The 16,404-nt window shown below is 41.6% G+C and overlaps 2 protein-coding genes across 3 annotated transcripts in view; one reads left to right on the top strand and one right to left on the bottom strand.

Moving 5' to 3' along the window:
• Nucleotides 1-1,321: 1,321 nt before the first annotated feature.
• LOC307022017 (zinc finger MYM-type protein 1-like) lies at nucleotides 1,322-5,926 on the top strand (the record flags this gene model as incomplete). The annotated part of the gene is made up of 4 exons (XM_079654589.1): nucleotides 1,322-1,337; nucleotides 2,179-2,238; nucleotides 2,567-4,203; nucleotides 5,885-5,926. The coding sequence occupies exons 3-4, from the start codon at nucleotides 2,683-2,685 to the stop codon at nucleotides 5,924-5,926; spliced, it is 1,563 nt and encodes a 520-aa protein (XP_079510715.1). The 5' UTR covers nucleotides 1,322-1,337; nucleotides 2,179-2,238; nucleotides 2,567-2,682.
• Nucleotides 5,927-7,015: 1,089 nt separating this feature from the next.
• cpsf1 (cleavage and polyadenylation specific factor 1) overlaps nucleotides 7,016-16,404 on the bottom strand; it is a 43,895-nt gene continuing 34,506 nt past the window's right edge. For both annotated transcript variants that reach the window (XM_079652694.1, XM_079652693.1), the window contains exons 32-38: nucleotides 15,201-15,377; nucleotides 12,868-12,934; nucleotides 12,726-12,773; nucleotides 11,138-11,293; nucleotides 10,416-10,545; nucleotides 7,810-7,948; nucleotides 7,016-7,269 (exon numbers count right to left, since the gene is read on the bottom strand). In XM_079652694.1, the coding sequence (XP_079508820.1) occupies nucleotides 7,222-7,269; nucleotides 7,810-7,948; nucleotides 10,416-10,545; nucleotides 11,138-11,293; nucleotides 12,726-12,773; nucleotides 12,868-12,934; nucleotides 15,201-15,377 (765 nt within the window). In that variant the 3' untranslated portion in view covers nucleotides 7,016-7,221. The remainder of the gene's footprint in view (nucleotides 7,270-7,809; nucleotides 7,949-10,415; nucleotides 10,546-11,137; nucleotides 11,294-12,725; nucleotides 12,774-12,867; nucleotides 12,935-15,200; nucleotides 15,378-16,404) is intronic.

Below are 16,404 nucleotides of genomic sequence, written 5' to 3' on the forward strand. Positions count from 1 at the left end.
TGTTTGACAGAATGAGCACCCCTCCCTTCATTCATTGCATGGTATGGGCGCCTGAGCAATGGAGCAAGCGGAGCAGGTGCATCCCCACAATTGACCTTGGGGGAGCAAACGTGTGCTTTTGCACCCCCACTTTTTGATCATATGAAAAATATGACATTTCCCCCCCAATATATCACTGTAAACATAAGTGTGTAATTTCAATCGAATTAATAATACGCAATGAAAGAACTTGTGCTGATTATAGACACTTAATAGCGAGTTTTTAAGTTTCCAAAGATTGTGACCCCCCCCCGCATTTCGCTCACAATGGTTTGATCAACTGCCTCCCACCCACAGCAGTCCTGATGCAGGTAGGCTGAGTGTAAATCACCGCGAACAGTCTGTCATTGGTGGCAGACCTTTTCAGTAAGTTGTTCAAACAAAGAATATGTTAGACATGTCTTTACTTCTACCACTCAATACAATAAAACACATTTATAATCATCACCTTCTCTTCATTTTCGCTGCATTGAATTACAGGTCACTCTTTATGTTAGCTAGCGGTTAGCTGACGTTTGCTAGCTAGCTAGTAACATCAACCAGTGTGTGTGTTTGACTAGCTAGCTACCTGGTAGATCGAAGCCCGTTTGAGTTTATTAGGATCCCCATTAGCTGTTGCATGACAACAACTAGTCTTCCTGGGGTCCACACAAAACATAAAACATTGCATTCGACAAGACTTTTACAGAACAGTAAATACAAAATAAAAAACTTTTCCGAAGTCCATTTTCCTTCAAGCATTGACTTTCATATTTTCCATCATATACCACTTATTTTCTGATTTCATTTCATTGGAAAGAAAATAATGATAATAAAATAAGAATAAAGTACTTATATCTATCTGCATTTACAGATGCCAGCCTTCAATTCTCTTAAGGTACAACTACCTGAAATGAAAATAAAAGAAGAATGAATTATAGAATGATAGAAGATAATATGATAAAAGCCCATCTCCTACTGTAACTAACCTGCACACTGTGTGTGTGTGTGTGTGTGTGTGTGTGTGTGTGTGTGTGTGTGTGTGTGTGTGTGTGTGTGTGTGTGTGTGTGTGTGTGTGTGTGTGTGTGTGTGTGTGTGTGTGTGTGTGTGTGTGTGTGTGTGTGTGTGTGTGTGTGTGTGTGTGTGTAGCCAGCCAGCCAACCAGGTAGAACATGGCAGAAAAAATAAAAAATCATGTATTCAACCCAGTTCAGTGTATTCATACGTGTATTGCTCTCCTGTGTAGAATGATGTGGTGGTGACAGTGCAGACTCAGGGAGGAGGCAGAGAAGGAGAGAAAGAGACACAAGAGTTACAGGTAATGGAAATATCAGTCAGCTTAAAGTGTAGGATAACATAACAAATTAAGACACAAATACTTGGATAATATATTCCCCCCTCTCTCCCTTTCTTTACAGAGTAGCATAAAGATTGTGTATTCAAACCAGTTCAGTGTACTCATAAGTGTATTGCTCTCCTTAATGTAGAATGATGTGGTGACTGTGCAGACTCAGGGAGGAGGCAGAGGAAGTGAGAAAGAGACCTAGGATAACATCCCTAGTCAAAAAATGCTATAGGAATCCCTATACGTTTTTGGAACCCTATAGGAATCCTTTAGGATCCCATAGGATTTTGAGACAGTTCTGTGCTCTATATTGCAGGAAATTGCACGTACAGGTGTTCATTAAATTAAAACAATTCTGCCATGGAGGTGGTCGTGCCTGACCCACTCCAAACCACCCCTTGCCTGCCAGTTACTAATCTTGCACCCCCACTTTCAACTATAACTAGGCGGCACAGCAGTGCACCAGCAGCTTGCAGCTTGAACAGACTGACAGGAAAATGTCCTCTACAGCTCATGAATCAGGAGCTCAGAAACGAAAGAAAAAACGTCAGCAAGAGGAAAATAATAAAAGAGGTCGACAGATAGTCACCAATTATTTTCACAAGAAAGGTATTTATTCACAGAACTTGTTTTGAAGCCCATAACAGCTTAGCCAACATTTTGTGGCTGACGTTAGCTACCTGTTGCTATCAAAAATTAGATGAGTGTCGATGAGCCCAGTGAATTTGTATCCAGCAGCTATGCCCTTTTGCTATGGCTAGCTAACCTAACCTGTATAATGTTACATGCTAATCACATCTGCTCTAATGCACAGATGCGGCTTCAGGATCAGTACCCCTTCCCTCAGGCCGGTTCCCAGTTGAAGGAGAGGGAGGTAAAGCAGCAGGGCTTGGGGTTAACAAACAGATTTTAAATATGCTTACCATGCATTGAATACAACTTTAGGTAATATTCACATTTAGTTACTCTAGTTCTTCCAGTAATTGCAATACCATTGACCACTGGCACATTAAATTGAGGTTGTTACAGTAGCTATAGCTAGATTTGAGCAATTGAAAAATATCTATACAAATGATTATTATTATTATTATTATTATTATTATTATTATTATTATTATAACAATTAAGAGATAGCTCGAGCTGTACTGTGTTATTACTATTATAGGGCATTTTATAAATTATGTACACTATGGATACTCTAGAGGCAGGGCCTTCGAGCAAGGCAGCCAACGAGGAGAGCAGAGGTGAAGAGGCAGAGGTACCAGTACAAGAAGAGGTCGAGGACCATGAAAGCAGCACAGATGAGGAGGAAGCAGCTATGGACAGTCAATGTCAGGGACAAAGTGAGGCTCCGACACAGGATGCCACAGATACTGAGCCACCTGTAGTGGTGTCTGAGGTAGAAGATCTGCTATCACTTGACCCAGGGTTGTTCCCAGCTAGGATGAGTGACAAGGACAGGGCAACTATTGTAAAGAAATTAGCAATGCGAGAAACAGATCAAGAAATTCCACATGATTCAAAGGGAAAGAGATTTCCAGATTACTTGAAATACACCAAAGCAGATAAGGGTAGGGGAAAAGTGAAAAGGGACTGGTTGATTCACAGTGAAAGTGCAAATGCACTGTTCTGCATACCATGTGTTCTTTTCTCCAAGGAGCAAAAAATACCCTCTCTTAGTGCTTTGAGTAGTGACCAGGGATACAAGATGTGTGACGTCGAGTGGCGTCGCATGTATGATAAATTCCCAAGCCATGAAACAAGTAGGAATCACAGGGACTGTTATTTGCGATGGAAACACCTACAGTGTTCGGTTATGACTGCATGTGGCGTTGATCATCAGTTGCAGAGAGAGCTACAGTCTGAAATTGAGAAAAACAAAGCTATCTTGCAGAGACTCCTTGATGTCACTCTGCACTTGGCAACGAGGAATTTAGCTTTCCGAGGTAAAACGCATGCTTTGGGCGATGTCCACAATGGACATTTTGTAGGTACGCTAGAACTTTTGTCACGATATGATCCACTCTTGAAAGACCACTTAGACAAAATCAGGACATCCAAAAAAGGAAGCCAGCTAACTCATTATCTGAGCCCAGACATCCAGAACGAGTTTATTGAATTGTGTGGGGGAAAGGTTTTAAAAACCATTCTGACGGAAAGGGAGGATGCCATATACTATGGAATCATTTGTGATGCAACGCCTGACATTTCCCACACCGAGCAAAATGTTGTGCTCATAAGATCTGTACATTATAATGAAGACACAGGCGAATGGGAGATCACTGAAAGATGTATTGAATTCAAAGATTTCAACGGAAAAACAGGATGTGAAATAGCAGGCATGATGGAGAGTGTGCTTCTGGATCTAGGGATAGACATTAGTGATTGCAGGGGGCAAGGGTATGATAATGGGGCGAATATGTCAGGGAAAATCAAGGGAGTCCAAGCACAAATACTGAAAAAGAATAATCTTGCTACTTTCTCACCTTGTGCCTCCCACACGTTGAATCTGGTAGGCGTGCATGCTGCAGAATCGAGCCCTGAAGTATCCAACTTTTTTGGTTACATTAACCGCCTCTACACATTTGTAAGTGCCAGTCCATCTCGTTGGTCTATATACAAAAAGAAAACAGGTTGCTCTGTACATAGGCTATCTGACACTCGCTGGAGTGCGAGAATTGATGCTGTGAAACCTGTAGCAAAGCACCTACCTGGTGTCATTGAAGCCCTTGCTACCATACTGAGCTCATGCAGTCTCACAGGTGAGGCCAGATCTGAAGCTGTTGGTCTGAGGAACTACCTCATGTCATTTGATGCCATTGTCCTTCTCACCATTTGGGTGAAAGTATTGCAATCTATTGATGACAGAAATGTGATACTCCAGTCAGGGAAAATCTCAATAGAGGTGGAGGCAGGTAATGTTGCTGTACTAAGAGATGAGATGCAGACTCTCAGAAATGGATGGGATGCTATTCGGTCTGAGGCATCAATGGTAGCTAAGGAAATGGAGGTTCCACCTCATTTCAAAAAAGAACTTTGCCGTGAGAGGAGGAGGAAGAGGTTTCATGATGAAACTGCTGAAGGAACAGGTCAGGAGGATAGGCCAGAAACAACATTCCGTAACACTGTGTTTCTCACTGCCATGGACCAGATCATAAGTGACTTGGACACTCGGTTCCAAACAACAGCAAATATTGTTGAAGAATTTGCTGCCATACTTAAAATTGGGAAGTTGAGTGACAGTGTCATGGCTTCTGTGTGTCAGCCACTGAGGGAGAAATACTCACAGGATCTCACAGATCAGTTTGAGAGTGAGATAAGGCATCTCAATAAAATATTTTCTGCCACTTTCCCCCCTGATTGTAGCTCTCTTGATCTACTGAATGCAATATACAAGATGGAACTCCAGAGCATTTTTGGAGACGTTTGCATTGCCCTCAGAATTTTCTTGACGCTCCCAGTTACCGTAGCTGGTGGTGAAAGATCATTTAGTAAGTTGAAACTTATCAAGAGCTATTTAAGATCTACCATGTCGCAAGAGAGGTTGAACAGCCTTGCAATGTTATCGATTGAAAGCAAGCTGGCTCTGTCACTTGATTTCAAAGAGCTCGTAAAAGATTTTGCCACCAAGAAGGTCCGGCGATTGGCGTTCGGGATTTAGGAATAAAAATCCAGTCTATGACAGGATTGTGAGATGTTTCCCTATAGTAAGCTGACAGGCTACAGCCCACATTGTGAACAATTACTATCTGATGCATAGTCCTCTCGCACTACATTTTTCATTGTTTGCTGTAAGTGTGTTCATGTCCTGAGAGTTTATTGTTTTATAATTATGTTCAAATCTTCAGTTAATTTATACTTTTGTCCTTGTGTTGTTCAAATCTTAATTTAATAAGTCAAAGAATGTTGAGATTTTTTGTTTGTTCATTCCTGTATTGGGTGTAATTTTCAATTAAATAGACAGAAGATAAAGTTGATAGTCAGTGCATGTTGATTTCTTGCAGTCCATTACAGTTCATTAACTTCAACAGGGTTTTCGAGGTTGGGTTTCATCGTGTCGTTTTGGGGGTGGACGCAAGGTTCTGACCCCACCAGTATCCAAGAATCCTGAATTGTCCCCACCAATAACTCAACACTTGTCACTCGCGCCTCCTCGAATTACTTGCGCGTGTAACAGGTAGGGCTTTAGCACTCTGCTGAGAAAGGCAGCAACCCGGCCGCTACAGCAAAAAAGCTAGTGCTCTGCCCGCGACAGTTCAAAATCTGCTTCGTAAAAGGTATATCCAAGCAGGGAACGATTGTATACTACAGAGCACATCAAAATGTAAGTGTCTGTCAACCTAATAGTGTGCTTGAGTAGACTATTTGTGTTGGAGATGGGATTACAGAGAGACAGGACAAGTAACAGCTTTTGTATGTTGAGTATCAGAAAACATTGTCACAAGAATAGGGGAAAATATGCCTAGCTAGTGCAACTCAAGGTTGTTTGGTAGACTATTGCATTGGTCCATTCATTGAAGATGAACGCAATGCGACATCCTGAACTGGTGCTGAACTGCTGATCCGAATGTATAGGTAAAAACCATATTATGCGTTTTCATCAATAAATAAATGGCCACATTTTTTTTAGCGTGCGCGCTAATGCGCACTCGCATGGATTGGGGGCCCACAAATAGATTCTTTCATGGGGCCCAGAATTTCCAGCTACGCCCCTGACCGCACTACAGTTGTTTACATTGTTTCATTTTTCAGAAGGTTCGGTTTGCGTTCACACGGGCAAAACTCAAACGGACTATAAACTTTAAACACAAGTCATGTGCTCGGAAATGCTGTTCAACCATTGGTCAGACATTAAGGGGGTAAACACGCAAATCCCGGCAATTTCTACCGGAGCCTCCGCCATGGAGCATCGGCACTTTCGGCAGGTTATTCTCATGCTGCTGTTAATCTGGAGATCAACAGACACTAGCGGCCCGCGCATATGATTATATAATCAGACAACGTCCGTTAAAAAACAATATAACACATATAATGAGACGTTCTGCAGTCAGGAGGGGGGTTTCACCGACGACAGGTGTTCTTCCTTTTATGTAGCTGACGGAGAATGTTTACTTTACACGACACTGTTCAACACTTCATTCTGCTTCACTCTTTAACTAAACAACGCAGATGTCTTGAAAGACTCTTTCGCTAAAGATTTTGAAGACATCCGCGTTCTTGTGACACGTAAATACTACGCTTCCTATGTTTTGGTGCGGACTGCGTTCACACCAGCAATTAACAGCTCCAGAATTCAATAGCAAGCGCTCCGAGACCACCTATTTTAGCGGACCAGAGTCCGGTTGTTTAGTTCACTTCAGAGGTCTCAGACTGTGTTCACACCGACCCAAATGAACCGCACCAAGCGGCTAAACGCACCAGGGTTCGATTCAACAGGACTATAAAAGGCTGGTGTGAACGCACCCAGACCCCGCGGACAACCTGTAATCTTATCTAAATATTTGTATTCTTCTTTATCTTGACTTTAAATTCTTGTTTATATCAATTAAATAGAGCAACTGTCAGAATACCTTATTTCCCCGTGGGCTAAATCAAGTATTCTGGCTGTAATTGATTTTCAAAAGACTCAAAAAAACAAACAGACCCAACGGTTGTGTAAATTAATTTTTACTGATTTTTGTTTCTTTTTTAATACAAAATATCTTAAGAAAACATAGCTGTCCTCTTTTCTTTCATTTTTTGTCTACGAAGTAAGAAAAACAAATCAGTTTTGCACAAAAACGGCTATAACAAAACATTGTTCTCCGTTGAGTAAAAAACATTTCAGTGGACGAGACGAGTCGAGGGGGAATGTTTCTCAGAAATGAGCCGTGACTCTGTCCACCTCCAGGAGGTCATCCAGGATCTGAGGAGCAGAGAGAGCAGGAATTAAACATTAGAAATTAATCATTTAAAAAATATTTTTTTAATAAACGTCATATCGGACTCAAATCTGGATCCGCTCGATGTACCCCCGTTTTTAGAGATTTGGGTACGGAGGAAAAGAGAAAGGGTTTTATTTTCTGATGCTGCGTGAGTTCCCCGACACACCGGGGACACATAGTTATTTATAAAAGACATCACAAAGTTCATTTTGCATGATAGGTCCCCTTTAAATATATATAAAAGCCCTTAAACATAGACAAATGTGTGTATGTGTTTAAGTAGATACATGTGTAGATATTTGTCATTTCAAACAAACCCTACGTACTTTTTCGTTTATATTTTATTTGACTCATTTTATTCCTTATTTAATTTGCCATTTTCGGGTCTCTAAAGAGATGCACTTTGAATATAATGTGACCTAAAATAAAGCTAAATGATAGCGGTCCCAGCTGTTTGGATATTGCACTAGTCCATATGTTTTAGATTTGAATAACTGTCCTCTCCTGTTCTGAGTACTCACGATGTCTTGCGTGGTTCCGATCTTCTTGGCCAGCTCGCTGCGCTCCATGGTGCTGAGGTAAAGGTATTTGTTGAGCAGTTCTCCGTCCAGAATGTTCCTCACAGCGTTTTGCAGGCAGCGTTTGTTACTCTGCAGCATTCTGCACACAGGAAGACAAAAGGATCATTTACCCAAGTACTGTATATCAAGGACATTTATCATATTCTATTTCTACGATTCTATTTTTTATTATTTTGTAATGATATTTTAGTTTTCTTGAAATAGTTCTCTATCTTGTTTGACTTTTGTGTATGCACCATGACATCAAGTCAAATTCCTCGTACATGTCAACCTACGTGGAAATAAACCTGATTCTGAAGTCAATATAATAATAATAATAATAATACATGACACTTATATAGCGCTTTTCTAGGAACTCAAAGACGCTTTGACAGAGAGTAATACAAACTAAGAAAATACGTAAAGAGACAAACAGAGGGGGGGGGGGGGGGGGGGGGGGGTCAGTGGTTGAATGCAGTGTTTAACAGGTGGGTTTTGACTGATTTTTTGAATGCGGTGAGGGAGGAAGAGTCTCAATATATATATATAGGTTTATCTTGGGTTGATCTTCTAACTGTTTAAATTCACGCCTAGCTACTAAGGCCCCGTCTACACGGAGACGAAACGGAGACGAAAACTAACCACAGTAGCAGCGGTGGATATGGACAATTCCAGGAGCACTCACCATCATTCATACATAGAAGCCAAGGCCACACCCAGCTACACTAGTGGCGCATTTACGCTACAGCGCGGAGCTCGCTTTAAGCGTGCTGTGCCCGGCCCTTTTTTGGTTGCGTTTCCACTTGGCGTAGTTCCGGCTAGCGGGTACTATTTCACAGTTTTTCTGGCCCCATAAAATCGATGTTCTCTCCGGGCAAATAACCAGGCTGAGTCGGGCTGAGTCGGGCTAAACTAGAGAGAGAATCGCTGGCAAGGGGTCTACAACTACAACAAGATGAACATATTTGACCGTGATTTAATTGTATTACACGTTTCAAAATGATGCTGAAGTAACAACATACTGATACCGATTAGTAAAAACCATGAATGAATGCTTTGACAAGTCTGCAGACAGACGGCAGGCGAAGAACCTTTTAAAATGCGTGTTTTCTGAATGGAGATCGGCTAAGCTAACGAAGTATCTGCTCCGACCGTCCACACTCACAGCAACGGCCTACAGACAGAAATAAACCAGCGACTGTATTCTCCATGACAAAGACAGTCTGTGGTTTGGACTTGTTTAACTTTTGTCCAGTTTCTGAACAGATATGAGGAGCTGTGAGCTCTGAGGGCTAACGGCTGATATTATTCTTCTGTGGTTCTCATTGAAGATGACGTCACGGCTCCGCCTACACTGCGTTACTATAGTTACTGCCCCAGCTACTAAACTAATGGAAACGCAGCACAAAGTGAGCCTGGCCTACCAAGGCCTAACGAGGCCTAGCCATACCGAGCGAGGCCCTGCAGTTGAAATGTGCCATAAATGTTCTCAAGACAGAAGGGTTGACAGGCAATTATCATGTGGATCTTAAGGTCCTTACACACCGAGCCGATTTTCGGCGTTGATCGATGTCGGGCCGTCGATGAGCGTAGTGTCGCCCTACTCAGATTGGTGTGTACTGCACCGTCGTGTCTTTTCGGCCTTCCGCCGCCGATTCGACATGTTGAATTGGGAGGCCGTCGGCCAAAGAAATCACTCTGATTGGCTGTTCAGCTAGCGAATCAGTGCATGAGAAGTGAAACGGAAGTGAGAGACCCAAACAAACTATTAAGAAGGCAAATCTGAGATTTCATTTAACTCCAGCTCTTGACACAGGTTGGGGAAAGCCCCGTGAGCTTCTCGCTGTAGAGTGGAAAATGGAACACGCTATTTGTTGTTTGTTTATATCACGCAGTCTGTTCTTCTTCTCTCGGTTATCACGCAGTCTGTCTTCTGGTTGTTGCCTCTTTTGAATGACGAATACACACTACCGCCGCCTGCTGGTAAGGAGAGTTATTGCCACTCACGCATGCGCAGTGCGTACGTGCTACTTGGCAGTAGCTTGAAGTCTTTGCGGTGTGTTCCAGTGACACAAGATGGCCAAGACGCAGAGACGTGAGGCGATGTTCCATCGGGACGTGTTCTTTGGTGGCAGTTGGTGTGTAAGAAGCGTTAGGTTTGTAATTAGCATGTATGCAAGTTTTGCCCGTCTGGCCAACATTTCTGAAGACTGTAATGCAGATTCTAACTGAGACCTTCCCCTTTTGTCTTTTTCCTGCATAGAGTGCTTGTTTTTCTGTTGTAACAGGGTCAGATCGTTGAACCATAGATCAGTGTTGCAGGTTATCTGTCCTTCAAGCTGGAAATATATTGATTTTGTTAAATGCTTTACCTTTTTATTAAATAACACAACTCTGGTTTAAACTTGTAGATTTGTTCATTTCTTACCAGAAGGTGATTAAGTGTGGAGTTTCAACCACACTGTACTTGGGAGGTACTTAAGATAGGGTTAGGGTTAATAAAGGATGCCAGCAAAGGTCTCTCTGATGTCATGTTTGCGCAGCGACTCTGTAAAAGTGATGAGAACCTGAAGGCCTTGGGGTTGAGTCCGGCGTGATGAGGCAGCATGCTGTTCAGAGCGTTCTGCAACATCAGCAGTCTGCGGTACGTCTTCTCCTGCATCGGGAGCAGCATGCCCACTCCTCCGTCCAGAGTGGCTGTGGGGAGACATTTAATGAAAAGGTTTAGTCCATAAGAAACACTCGGGTATTAAAGGATTCAAAAGCATCATCAAAAGAGTTTAAATCAGGGGTGTCAAACTCAAGGTCTTCACTTCATGCGGCCCAGCAAGAGCTTTCAAAGAATAAAATACTTTTATTATACGGTTTCATGCCGCTTTACAGAAGCACGTTGTTCATAAACTACATGTCCCATAATGCATCTCATTTTGTGACATGCCCACTGAAAAGAATTGCACTTATTTGCCCTGGACTTCTGCTTTAAGACGTAGTTAATTATGAAGTTATTACCCTATCCGATAATAATCCAATGCAGAGCCAATAATGTATATAATATATACGTATAGTCTTAAAGTTACAACCGGCCCTTTGAGTGCAGCCATATGCTGGCCCGCGATGAAATGGAGTTTGACACCCCTGGTTTAAATCATAGAGCTATCTATCCTAATCAGACTCAGGGACTTATCCCACAGGCCATAAGACTTATCATACACACAACTAGATTGAAGTTGTGTGTATGACATTAAACCTTTGAAATGTTGAAATCTTAATCTGGGAGAAGTCCACTCACCGAACCATGTGATGTGCTTGTTGTCCCAGTTCAGAGCCTTCTTGCTGCCGGCCTCCAGAGCTCCTCTGCACGGCATCCTCCAGAACGTGTTGATGTTTGCTCCGGCGTTAAAATCAGCTCTCCTCAGCAGCCGCATCCCTCCGAAGCTCTCTTTAGCTGCAACCCAACACACCTCTCATTACACACCTGTTGCTGTGAGTTAACACTGATATATACGACTCAAATATATCCCAGTCATTGAAAGCTGTGACAAGTGTCAAGCCTCTCCCTGCAACCTATCCCATATGTTCTTTTCCTGCCCATTAGAGTTCTCAATATAATAATATCTCAAAATACTTCCCCATATTGCCATATTTGGGTGCTGAGAAGATTACATTATATACAACTCGAGGCAATTAGATATTCTGGCTTTTACTTCGCTATTGACAAGACTCCTTCCAATGCTCCGTGGCTCAGGGATGTTTCTAAAACTGGATCAAATGAAATGTTCTTTAAGAGGCGAAACCTCTAGGTTTTACACTAATGGCGCATTTCCACTGCAGCGCGTAGCACGGTTTAAGTGTGCCGTTCCAAACCCGGCCCGTTTTTGGTTGCGTTTCCACTCGGCGTAGTTCCGGCTAACGGGTACTTTTTCACAGTTTTTCTGGCTCTCCAAAATCGAGGTTCTTTCTTGGCCAACAACCGGGCTGAGTCGGGCTGAGTATGCTAAACTAGTGAGAGAATGACTGGCAACTCCAACACAATGAACATATTTGACCGTGATTTAATTGTAATACACGTTTCTAAATGATGCCGAAGCAACAACAAACTGATACCGGTTAGTAAAAACCATGAATTAATGCTTTGACAAGTCTGCAGACAGACGGCAGGCGAGAAACCTTTTAAAATGCGTGTTGTCTGAATGGAGATCGGCTAAGCTAACGCTGTATATGCTCTGACCGTCCACACTCACAACAACGGCCTACAGACAGAAATAAACCAGCGACTGTATTCTCCATGACACAGACAGTCTGTGGTTTGGACTTGTTTAACTTCTGTCTCGTCTCTGAACAGATATGAGGAGCTGTGAGCTCTGAGGGCTAACAACTAACGGCTGATGTTGGTTTTGTGGTTAGCATTGAAGATGACGTCACGGCTCCGCCTACACTGCGTTACTATAGTTACTGCCCCAGCTACTAAACTGTAATGGAAACGCAGCATAAAGCGAGCCTGGCCTACCAAGGCCTAACTATACCGTACTAAGCCGAGCGAGGCCCTGCAGTGGAAAGGCGCCATAAGTGGCAACCCTTCTTAACTTTCTTCAAATCTCTCATTTGTGTCTACTGAGGTTCCTATCAATGTACCAAATGTCTTTGTCTTCAATACAAATATTTTAAATCTTTTTCTTATTTTAAAGTTGCTTAACTGTATATCATTTTATATTTATCTTTGATTTTATCTTTAATTGTATTCATCTCTAATCTGTGTGAATCTGCTGTTTTTCATTCTCACCCTGTTGCTGTTGAAATACTGAATTTCCCCACAGGGATTAATAAAGATCCATTTGATCTTATCTTATACACATCACATTAGCATATATCATACATACCTTCAGGTAAATACATATATACATAGAGGTTCTTGTCTCGGTCGGACACTAAGAGGAGAGAGAAAGGAGGTTCATGAGAAAATAAGGACATTTCTTTGCTAATTTAATTCCATTTGCCTCATTAGCGTGTTTTAAATGTTACCCAGTAATCCCAGCTGGTTGTTATCCACGATGAACTCGATGCTGTAAACCTCCAGCGGTTTTGCATCCTGTTGCAAAAAAAGTATGAGAACAGTTAATAAAAACACAGATAGATACAGACTCTGCATTCCAGGAAACACACCGTCAATACTTCAATCAATGAACATGGTGGGTGCAGCAGTTCATCTGCCTCTGCACTCAAACAACAGATTAACGCTAAATCTACCGTTAAAATAAACAACTAAATTGATATTAAGCAACCAGTCATGTCAACATTAATTACTAGGGATGTAACGATACCAAAAACTTACGGTACGGTATTTATCGCGTTATTGAAAAATAAAGAAGAATATTAAACATTTAATTTTGAAATGTGTTTCTTTTTTACTTGAAAAAATGTTCTCTATTAAATAATAAATCTGATTTGTACAGCATTTTAGTAGGATAGTAGTATTTTAAAGTGTGAAAAACAAAGTGACAGTAACAGACTGGAACCAGAACAACCAGTGTTGTCTTTTTGCCATCTCACAAATAAACAAGAACATTGAATAATCAGACCCCGCAATAAAATAAATCAAGTTTCACTTTAGTTTTTCAAGTAACTCAACTCCAACTCACTAAGTCACTCACTCAGCGTCATCAGACAGGTTTTTAGGAATATGAACATGTCCACATTTCCAGGTAGAAGCTGGGATGTTTGGGCGTTTACAATATCCCCTGCTGTGGAAAGAACTCTCTCGCTTGGTACTGATGTTGCTGGGACAGCAGTGGTCGCGTTAACCACATTTTTTTTTTTAACAATGACGGAAAAATCTGAAAGCAGTCTGTTATTTTGACAGATTAGAACAAACTCGGAACAGCGCCAAAGTTTCCCCGCAGCCAGGCTCTGGTGTTATGCCGTGTTATGCATGCCCTCCAAAAGGAAATGACATAGTTTCCAAACCGTACTTTGCCGTACAGATCATTGAAATGTCCGGGAGTTTTTGCTTTGCGCTGTGCAACTCCGCGAGGTGTGTGCATATCTCGGTGGGCATGCATAACACGCCTACTCAAATCATGTTTTATAATTGTTTGTGTGATAGAGATTATGCAATGTTTTTAGTGTTGTTGATTGCTATGTACCTGCCTCAGGACTGCAGATGTAAATGAGTTATTAAATACAATCTGGCATAAATCATCTCTTCTCTTTCTGAGATGAATGCACTTGTATGCAACGTCCTGGTTGAAATAAATACATAATAATACTAATGCTGTCAAAATTATCGCGTTAACGGCGGTAATTAATTTGTTGAATTAGTTGCGTCAAAATATTGAACGCATGTGCAGAATGGCTGGCGCCCATACATCCCACCAGTGGCAGCGCCAGGGTACTGGCTGGGGTAGGCTACAGCCATACCAAGAAATGGCTTAGACCCACCATGAAAAATGATGTTAAAGTAAGAAAAATAAAGTCCGCCAACTCGCGGAGTAAATTGCACAGACAGCAGTTATTAAGATTGATTTCAGCAGTCACTTGTCTGGAAATACCGAAGACTAGAAACGGTTTTGAAAACTTTTGTCACGTAGTGATCATCTTCTCAATTGAAACATCTTTGATAATGTCTTCTGGCCAATCAGAATCAAGATAACGGCGTGGTGTTGTTGCAGGAAGTCCCGACGGAGAATACTTTTGCTGTAGTGCATCTCTATATAGGCCTATATCGATACAACATTACGTGTTGATAGAAATAAACACGTAATGAAATAAGACCCCACAGTTTGATGATTGATAGTGTGTGAGCTGTCTTTCATTTTTGACACACAGAACAATGTTATAATAAACATACTGTATGTTAAATGGATATATCCGCCTTCTTTCATTTATCTTTCCATTCCCACAACAATATACATAAAGAAATGGCATATTTTGGAAATAGTTCGAATGGTGATTAATCATGATTTAATTTTTTTTCAATTTTTTTTTTCAATTTTAATTAAATTAATTTTTAAGCTGTGATTAATCTGATTAAAAGTTTTAATCATTTGACAGCCCTAATTTTTTAATATAATGTTATTCTTTATTTTTTCTATCGTCTATTATTTTATTGCCTTCAGAATTTGCTCATGCCTTTGTTATAACATGGTGTCACGCCTACTTTTTTTTCCACTTATTTATGAGAATTTCCATTTGGGTTTCATGAATTTAAATAAATAACGTCAATTTCGAATTAGCTTGAGTATTTGTATTGAATCCACTAATTAATTCTTAAGCTGTGATAATCTGATTAAAGGTTTTAATCGTTGACAGCCCTAAATAATACATCAGAAAAACTCACTAAGACTGTATGGACTCACCCTGCTGACGAGGGACAGCGTCTTGCTCTCCTGTTGGTAGCGCAGCAGAGAGATGCTCTTCATCACGTCTGCAGCCAGGATGAAGTTCTTGATGCTGAACATCTGGTGGATGTAGAGCTGAGTGTCGATGAAGGCCATTCCCGTCAGGTCGTTGTCCTTCAGGACCCACAGGAAGATCTGCAGGGACAACGAGGAGGAGCTCAAAGTTACCCTGGGTCATTTAAAGCTTGGGTAACGGTCTCAATGTGATACTGATGCCTTCGGAGAGACAATACATTTCCTTTTCCGTTCAGAAGCAAAACTGTTTATGAAACTGTGACGGCCGCCGCCTTCTATCTGCCCATCGACCTTTCTCTAAGTGTTTGCAGCTGTGTGTTATATATGTACGCCAGTTTCCTGTCCTTCCCCCGGTAGGCATGACCAGAGATCTGGATTGGAGCAGTGCGGGCCCGACTCTCCAATCCCCGCACACACCTTCCGGGGACAACTACAAGACCGTGTGCACCGTGTTAGTCGGGAGAGGTCAGACGTCTCTCGCTCCGTACATTCTGTGTTAGTTCAGTTAACAGTGGTTAACTTAGTTGTTTGTATATGTGTGCTTATACCTGTATTCTGCTCATTTAAGGAACAACGTTAACTGGTTAATTTGTCTCCAGGCTGTTTTTTATAACAGCCTATTTTTTGTTAGCCCAATTCTCCTTTCCACTTTAGAAGTGAGGCTTTCTTTTGTTCATTTGTTTGTTAGTCATTTTGCTTGTGTGCTAACTTGTTAAAACTCTTATTTAAAGAGTCTACCTTCTTTCATTCTGTTGTTTATTTAAAGCAGTGCCTTTGTGGCCATTCGTTTTGATTGTGTTTGTTTGTTGCGTAATAAAACACCATTTAAAATCAATTATCAAAGTTACCATGAGTTCTAAAATGCTAAGGTGACAGTTTCAATAGGCGCTTTCAGACCAAGTACTTTTCCCAGGAATAGTTCCCGCACCTTTATTTCCTGGAACTATCTAGTAAATCACGTTCACACCGGAATAAGTCCCTGAGGGAGCCGCTGACGTCACTTCTTCTTCTGCTTTGGGTTCACTGGCAGGCCGCAAACCACTTCACGGCGTATACTGCCGGCCGGAAGTCCCCGGAGTGTTTGTGTTGCCATAAGTTAGTCTTTCTCCGTTGGTGCGCTGGGCTAACGCTAATAACGCTAATACGA

This window comes from Notothenia rossii (genome assembly GCF_949606895.1).
Source record: "Notothenia rossii genome assembly, chromosome: 10".
In the NCBI taxonomy this organism is placed as follows: Eukaryota; Metazoa; Chordata; class Actinopteri; order Perciformes; family Nototheniidae; genus Notothenia; species Notothenia rossii.